This window comes from Arachis ipaensis, chromosome B01 (assembly GCF_000816755.2).
Source record: "Arachis ipaensis cultivar K30076 chromosome B01, Araip1.1, whole genome shotgun sequence".
Taxonomy (NCBI): Eukaryota; Viridiplantae; Streptophyta; class Magnoliopsida; order Fabales; family Fabaceae; genus Arachis; species Arachis ipaensis.
Window position 1 is genome coordinate 61167883 of NC_029785.2, and position 8426 is coordinate 61176308.

At 33.1% G+C, this 8426-nt stretch overlaps 1 protein-coding gene across 1 annotated transcript in view; it reads right to left on the reverse strand.

The window, feature by feature from the left end:
• LOC107630941 (BTB/POZ and TAZ domain-containing protein 1) overlaps positions 4174-8426 on the reverse strand; it is a 4981-nt gene continuing 728 nt past the window's right edge. Inside the window, exons 3-5 of the mRNA XM_016334243.2 lie at positions 8094-8397; positions 6974-7293; positions 4174-4585 (exon numbers count right to left, since the gene is read on the reverse strand). Of these exons, the coding sequence (XP_016189729.1) occupies positions 4405-4585; positions 6974-7293; positions 8094-8397 (805 nt within the window). The 3' untranslated portion in view covers positions 4174-4404. The remainder of the gene's footprint in view (positions 4586-6973; positions 7294-8093; positions 8398-8426) is intronic.

An 8426-nucleotide genomic window follows, 5' to 3' on the forward strand; every position in this document is an offset into this window, starting at 1 on the left:
GAGAATGATATGATCCGTGACACTCATCATTATTCTCAATTCTATGAACGCGTGCCTGACAACCACTCCTGTTCTATCTGAGCTCAACGTAGTCATTGGGCGACAGCTTGAGTGCGTATCTCTTGGGTTTCTAATCCACGGACCGAGTCCGGAGGTTAGAACCTTCGTGGTATAGGCTAGAACCAATTGGCAGCATTCCTGGGATCCGAAAAGTCTAAACCTTGTCTATGGTATTCCGAGTAGAATCCGAGAAGGGATGACTGTGACGAGCTTCAAACCTGTGAATGTTGGGCGCAGTGACAGTGTGCAAAAGGACAAGGGTCCTATTCCGACGCTAGTGGGAACCGACAGATGATTAGCCGTGCGGTAGCTGTACATGGTATTTTTCATCCGAGACGAGAAATCCGACAGTTGATTAGCCGTGCAGAGATCGTACCTGGTATTTTTCATCCGAGAGGATCATACAGCTTGCCATTGAAGGAAGCCATGCATGTTTGGAGAAGAAGACAGTAGGAAAGTAGAGATTCAGACGACAGAGCATCTCCAGAACCTCAGCCTGTTTCCCATTACTGAATCACAAGTACTATTTATTTCATGTTATTTATTTTTCATAAATACAATCACTCTTATTATTAATCTCCTGACTAAGATTTACAAAATAACCATAGCTTGCTTCAAGCTGACAATCTCCGTGGGATAGACCCTTACTCAGGTAAGGTATTATTTGGACAACCCAGTGCACTTGCTAGTTAGTTGTGCGGAGTTGTGAAAAGTGTAATCACAATTTCCCACACCAGACAGCCCGCTCCTCTCTTCTCTTCTTCTTCCGTTCTCTCTTCTCTCTCGGCATGGGGTTGTATGTTGCGTGAGGGTGGCGTCTGGAGGGTAGTGGGGAGAGTGTATGGGTGAGTTAGGGTTAGAGTAAAATTAGGGTTTAGTTTGGAAAAAAATGGGTAAAAGTGGTTTGGTAATTATTTAGATAGTGAAGCATTAATTATCTTTTGAGTTTCTATATAACATTTATCAAGTGCTCTGTATTTACCACGAATCCTATCAAAACTGGTGAAGTTTCACTTAAAAAGTTGTTATCTATGTGACGATCTTTTATAAGTAGATATGTCAGAGTAGTTAATGGTACATATAAGTACCATCGTTAAGTTTTACGTGATGAATTGATAAAAAGACATAACATGTTCATTATTTACTATTGTGGAAGACCAAATTGATACTTTTTTTTTCAGAGACTAATTAGTCTGAGAACAAAATCTTCAGGGACCTAATTTCACTTTACTATAAAAAAAATAATATTACCTGTACGAGGGAGTACTTATCTCCAATGATTATATGATACATTGGTATCTAACGTTTCAGGTAAAATTTTGCCATTAAAAAATCACAAGAATTTGATAAAAAAAAAAAGCCTTATTGGCTAACAAAAATGATAATTAGTAGTCAAATTATAATTTTTAAAGTGTAAAAAGACACGTTATTTTGTTAATTAGAGAGAGGTGGAGACGAAATTTTACTAAATAAAAAATAAAGTACATATATTTTTTTTAGGCTGAGACTTAGACAAAGATATTTGATCTCGTCCATTGAATAAATTATCATATATTAAATTTTTGACACGTGGCATAGATTAAAAGTGTTATCTTTATTAAAAAGTGTTGCTATATTCTTAAAATTGTTACTTATATGTTTGACAAATATTGCTATTACCCCCTTGTCGAGTTAGTGGAACTCCACTCGACCGACCGTTAATGCTTTGCCTCAGTATTTGATTTTTTTCTACGTACCTACCAACAACTACTGATCTATGCTATTAAAGATGTTACCCCGTTCTTTCTGCTTTGCCCTTAAATTTTTATGCAACTTCCATTGTTAAAGGGTTCTAGAAATGATTTGTTGGATAGGTGCTGGATGTCCATAAGTTGGGATATTGAGACAAAGATATAGAGACACCAAATTGTGTTTGATAGATAAAATATAAATAAAGATATTGTCTTATTTTTAGTGTCTTATTTTATTTTGTTCTCAAAAATAAACGCAGTCTAAATGGTTTATCATTCTTGAATTCGTATCGATTAATAGAATATTATATTGGTATTATGTTTTGGTATAACATATATTTTAAGATATTACTGTACTTTTTATCAATATTAATTATTAAAAAAATTAAAATTATTTTTTTTCTGACTCACATTCAACTAATTTTGCCCTTTCCTTTCTCTCCCTCTCTCTCCCAACTTTCTTGTTGGCTAAAAAATTCCACATTTAGATTCTAATGTTTTCTATATAACTGTTAAATATTTAAATATACAGACCCATATTTTATAATACTTAAATACCATTTTTTTAAATAAATTAGACAAATTCTTCAATATCTTCCAAAAATGCGAGGATAAAGTATCATTTTTTGTGTATAATCGTTTAATAAATTTAATTGTGTATTCATTTAATATACTTACATATTTTATTTAAATATAGCAAGAGTATTATACTTAAATTGAATTCAAAACATTTAATTTATCGCATCATTTTAATTCTTATTGAAATATATATAGATGTTGATAGTTGTATAATTTAAAAGTATGTCTGATGTATACTCTAAGCTTGTTTTTGTCCAAACTTTTCACTCAAAATAATTAAATTAATTAGAGATGCGATAATTCCGATCCATACGTTAAAAGTGTGTATAGTAGATTTATTGTGTAATTATACACAATGAGAAATAAATTTATCCTCCCTCTATGTTTTAGAGGATACCGAAACAATCACCAACAGATTAAATATCTTAATTAATTGAAGATTATTCCATGTTGAGTGCATTTCCTTTTGGTATATATTGGTCAAATGAGAGCTTTTAAAGAGCTTCCTTTTAGTTTTAGCAATGAGACACTTTAATTTCATATGACCCTAGTAGTGAATACGAATGTGGGACTAATGCGGAGGCCATTATCTATGGTTTAGAATTCAAAAGCGCATCTCATTCACAGCCATAAGTCCCATCTTCCATGATAATGTCCCAAAAATATGATTCTATCTGTTCCCCTAAACCCTTTCCTTAATTATTATGTATACATACTTCAGCTTTTATAAATTCAAATTTAAACATGATTTTAGGAAGACATGACATCATTACTTATTACAGTTATCTTATTCAAAAAGGTCAATTCTCTAGTGCCGACTATTTTGAGGCTGAATTTGTCTAACTTTTTTTTAAAGTAAACTTTTAATATTTTAAAATATTTATTTTATATTATTTAAATTAAATATTATTTTTAATTTTTTTAATAAATTAAATACTACCTTTTAAACCCCGTAACAATAGCATAAAATCAAATACGAAACCTATCTATTCTAAAAGGATATAGATAGGATAGATACATTTCTAAAGTGTAATTCATGATATAATCGTGGAATATATTAGTGCAAAGGACTTTTCGAAGATACATACACCGTATCTTTCTATCATGTGTGCTGTGTGGGAGCGTTGGTGGTACAGTTGCATTTACTTTGTTGCTTACTTCTCAATTATCATATAATATGATATATGCTGATGGGGCTAATAGCCAAATATATATGTATGTATATATATATATGGTGAATGCTACCCAATCCCCTCTAAAATAACATGTAAGTTACCCTTCATTATGTGTCACATTGTAATTGGTTCTTATCTTAACCATGGTTGGGACAAGAAGCGCTAACGTCATCGTCATCTACTGCCCTCCCACACAACCTCTCTTCCCAGTATAGACAGCGCCTCTTTTTACCATGTATCACTTCTTACCCACATAATTAATGGTTAATTTGGTTATTAAATTTTTTTATTAAAAAAACATATCTTTATTTAATTACGTGATGGAACATATATTCATTAATGATGTGGGTAAGAAGTGATACATGGCAAAAAAAAGGCGCTGGCTATATTGGGAAGAGAGGTTGTGTGGGAGGGCAATAGATGGCAATGACGTTGGCGCTTCTTGTTCCAACTATGGTTAAGATAAGAACCAATTACGACGTGACACATAATGAAGGATAACTTACATGTTATTTTAGAGAGGGTTGGGTAGCATTCACCTATATATATATATATATATAATTTAATTTATTTTTAATATATATTTTATATTTTAAAAATACATTTTATTTTTGTGACTAATTTTAATATACATCTAATATAATTGAATTCCCATATTGTCTACAATAAAGAAAATATACAATTCTCAACTTGCCATTTCCCTAGTAATGACACAAAAGACAACAGGTTCATATAATAATATCCTAGAACCTCTTGCCTCTACGAAGTACAAAATATTCTTTCCCCTAAAAAAAAAAAACCCTACATTTCAACACGAAATTGATTGTCACATATACGATAATATCATATTGCAATAAAACTCAATGTAACTCAAAACTTGTGAAGCCATTATTGTCCATGGTGACTTTAGTTTCCTCATCACGCTTTCTCTTTGGAAGAGACAAAGATGATATGACTCTGGCTGAGGCTACCTTCTTTGCTAGTAATTTCCACCTTGAATCGTCTTTTCTCTTCTCTTGTTGCATCTTCAATTGAATTTGCCTGTGATAAAGGAGAGTGAGACACATGAATAAGGGAAAAAATATCAGACATTGAAAGTATGGCCTGATAAGACAGCACCATTATCATAAGAAAACTATAGAATAAGATAAGGACCATCATCATAAAGATTAGAACTTAGAGAACCAAGATAATGACAATATGATGACATGAACTAAATAAAGGTGTACCACCGGCCCAAATTGACGCTATTAAACCACTTGGAGCTTAAAGTTAAAAAATAAATAAAAATATTCAAATAAAAACCATGATATTAAGATGAGCGCCTGAAGATAGATGTCAACATTTGTGTATTGATTTCCTGAGTAAATAATAATTCCATCCATTGACATAATGACATCATTTGTTACTTCAATTATTTGTAAATGAACTAAATAACTTAAAATAGAACTCTCAAATTCGAATTTCACTCTTAATTTTAGAAAAAAAATAAAACTAATTCTCTTTACATTTTATATTTTATATTTTAAGTTGTTGTAGTAAATTTATAAATTATTTCATTTGAATAAAAAATCTTACTTCTTTTTTAATTTTTAATAATATATTTTAATTTCATAAGTCAAAAATTAATTTATTATTATTGGGTCATCAGTTCCATAGAAATTTACCATTTAGTGAGAGTAGACTTCGCCGCCCTGAAATTCCGAAAAGTATTTTATTGTTTAACAATTAACCCCTAAAATCCTAAATAATATGAGCCCTTTGGTGGAGCCCATTAGGCAAATACTGATGGGCACATGCGTTTGGCATGGTTATTTAACCAATACTCCCCAAAATGAAAGTAGGTCTAATAATATTGCTTAATTGCATGGACCAATATTTCTTCCTTGTATATGGACTTTATGAATTGCGTCAGTATATTTGGTTTCTCCAATTGAGAAGTGGGAAACAGCAGTGATTGACTGGCGAAATTTCTCCATAAGAAAGATGATACTAAGTACTAATAACAAAGTGTGTGTTTGAATTAGAGTTTGCAAGCAAATTTTCATATAAAATTAATTTTATAAATTTAATTAATAATTGATAAAAATTAAAACTTAACAAAGAGTACTAATAAATATTTGTTTGTAAAGCATAGCTATGAAAAAAATTTAAAAACTCTAATGATTATTTTTGGTATTTTTTATTGTAGATGAGATTGAATGGCAAAATTGATAGAATGCCAATTAATTTTTTAATTTATGAAGTGAACGCAGAAGTTAAACGTAAAAGCTACAATTTGTTGCTTCTGCTGAACGGGAGTTCAAACTCAGAATTAGGGGTGGCAAACGGGCCTAAACCCGCCGGGCCGGCCCGCGTAACCCGCCAAAAAAGGCGGGCCGGTCTGGAAAATTGGGACCGCCAAATAGCAAAAGCCCGCTTAACTCGCACCGCTTAAACCGCTGGTTTTGGCGGGCTTTGGCGGGGCGGGGCGGGCTTCCCCGCCGGGCTTAGTCTTTTTTTAGCAAGGGGTATTTTTATAATTTTTTTTACCAAAACCCAACTTCCACAACCCAACTTACAAGAGAATGAAGATGAAAATTGGGTGTTTTAAATTATGTTTGTTTTGTTTTAGAGACAATATTGTTAATTATGTTTTGGATTATGTTTATTTTGCTTTGGAAACAATATTTATAATTACAAAGACTTTTATGCGAGGTGGGGCGGGCCAGCCCGCCAAAGGGCGGGCTTCCCCGCTTGCCACCCCTACTCAGAATCATGTTGGCGTTCAAAAAAAAAAATTAGCCAAACAAAAATTACAACGTTCAAAGAGATTAAACGCGTTTCTTGTGCTTCCAACGTGTTTACTAAACACATCCTAAGATGATTCAACTGCTCATAAACGTGCAAACTAGTCAGCTAGCTAGTCACAAATCACAATAAACACCACCTTGGCCTGGGACCAAAAAGTAATTGTACATTACTCTCAGATACAAATCATAATCACTACTTTCTCTTATATTATCAAATTATTTTAGTTGAATTCCTAATTGACAAGAACCAAAGGTGTGACTCTTCAGATGATGGGAATCGGGAACGGATCAGAATATTAATTATTAATTTATCACGTGGTGAACTAATAAAATAAAAAATAAAAAAAAAAGAGCACTGAACATCGATCTCTTGTTGATATATATCACGTTTGACGGAATCATTTGAACTACAATTCAGACCCCGTTTCGCTTTATGATTATAATTTTATTAAAAATAATACCTCCTAAGTCTTAGAACTACTTGGTTTGCAAGAAACTACTTTTCTCCCTTCAAAAATTGGTAAATGGGTAGAAAGTCAAAATTAGAAATAAGAATAAAGGACATATTAAAGTCCATCATGTGTTAATATGTTATGTTTCATTGACCGTGGAAAATAAAGAATGAAAGAAAATTTACCTGCAAAGAGGAACCTTGCAAGAATCAGTTTGCTGGCAAACGTAGGCATGTAACCTGAAGAGCTGCCACATTCGCTTGCACCGAAGGCACCCCAGCTTCATCCTCTTCTGACACGTGGCAAAATGGCGAATCAGTTGCTGGAGGCCGTGACACGTGTTGAATCTGCTGCAGGGGTTCCTCCTTTCCTTTCTGGTGTCCACGTGGCATGGCCCAACGTCGGTGCAGCCTTCGGTGCATATGTGTTCCAAGCAGTCCATGGCTTCGCTTAGCTCAAAGTACACCCTCTGTTCCTCCCTGTGCCTCCGGCATTTCTCTTTCCTCTGTAAAATCATTCATTTATATCCACTCATCATTTTTTAACAACAGTGAACCTTTATATTTCTTCATTACTTTTTTATTTGATTCTAAATACTAACAAATAATATATTTAAGCTGCACGTTTTTAGTGATATTACTTACGTATGTTTTGCTTTCCAACAAGTATTTCTTACATTTGATTTATATTTTACTTTGTTTTATAAAATAAAAATATCGCATATCAAACACGTAAATTACTAAATTTCATAAGGCTAGTAAGTGGTAACGTAATGGGATGGTAATGCAATAATTTACCAGTACAAGAACTTTGAGACAACATAATAATAAAAAGTGGATGCTCGAATGAAGATTTTGTAATTATTTTCGTATGAAAATATTTTTTTTATTATTAAATGATGAATTATAATATAAAATTAGATTTTAATATTTTTTTTATCATTAAATGATGAATTGTAATATAAGGTTAGATTTTAATGTTATAAAAATATTATCTTTTTTAAAAATGTGACTAAATAAATAAATTATACTTTTAACAAAACATGTTTATGAAAAAATAATTTTGACATTTTTATTTAAATTAGGTGCCTAATAAAAATATGTAACATCTAATTTATGGCGTGTTTTTGTAGCAAAAAGCAGAGAATTAATAAAAAATAAAAAATATGGCATGTTTTGTTCTGTTCAACAGCTGGTAATGAATTGGTACATTATTCTGATTCATCTGAGGAAGCTTTAATTTGTAGTCAATTATTAATGAATTAGATCAATAATGTGATATAATAATTGGTTGAATTATTAGTACCGTTTCGTGTTCGTCGATGAAGCGAAGGATATCGAGTTCAAGCAAGGGATCGTTGTTGTTAACGAACTTCCACCCTTCGGTGTTCTCCACCGCCTTGAAGTGCCGCATGAGCAGCCTCATGCACCTCACCTCTAGATCCGGCGCGTCGCACAGACGCGCCAGCTGAAGTAGGTCCACCACGTTCTCCACCGTCACGCGCTGTGCCAGCCCCTTCGTGCACCTCTGCTTCAGCTGCGGCACGTTGTACACGTGCGACAATGCCAACAGGTGAACCCCGTACTTGTCCATCTGCTCCTCCGTGCACCTGCACCACCATCCCCACAGGGGCATCCC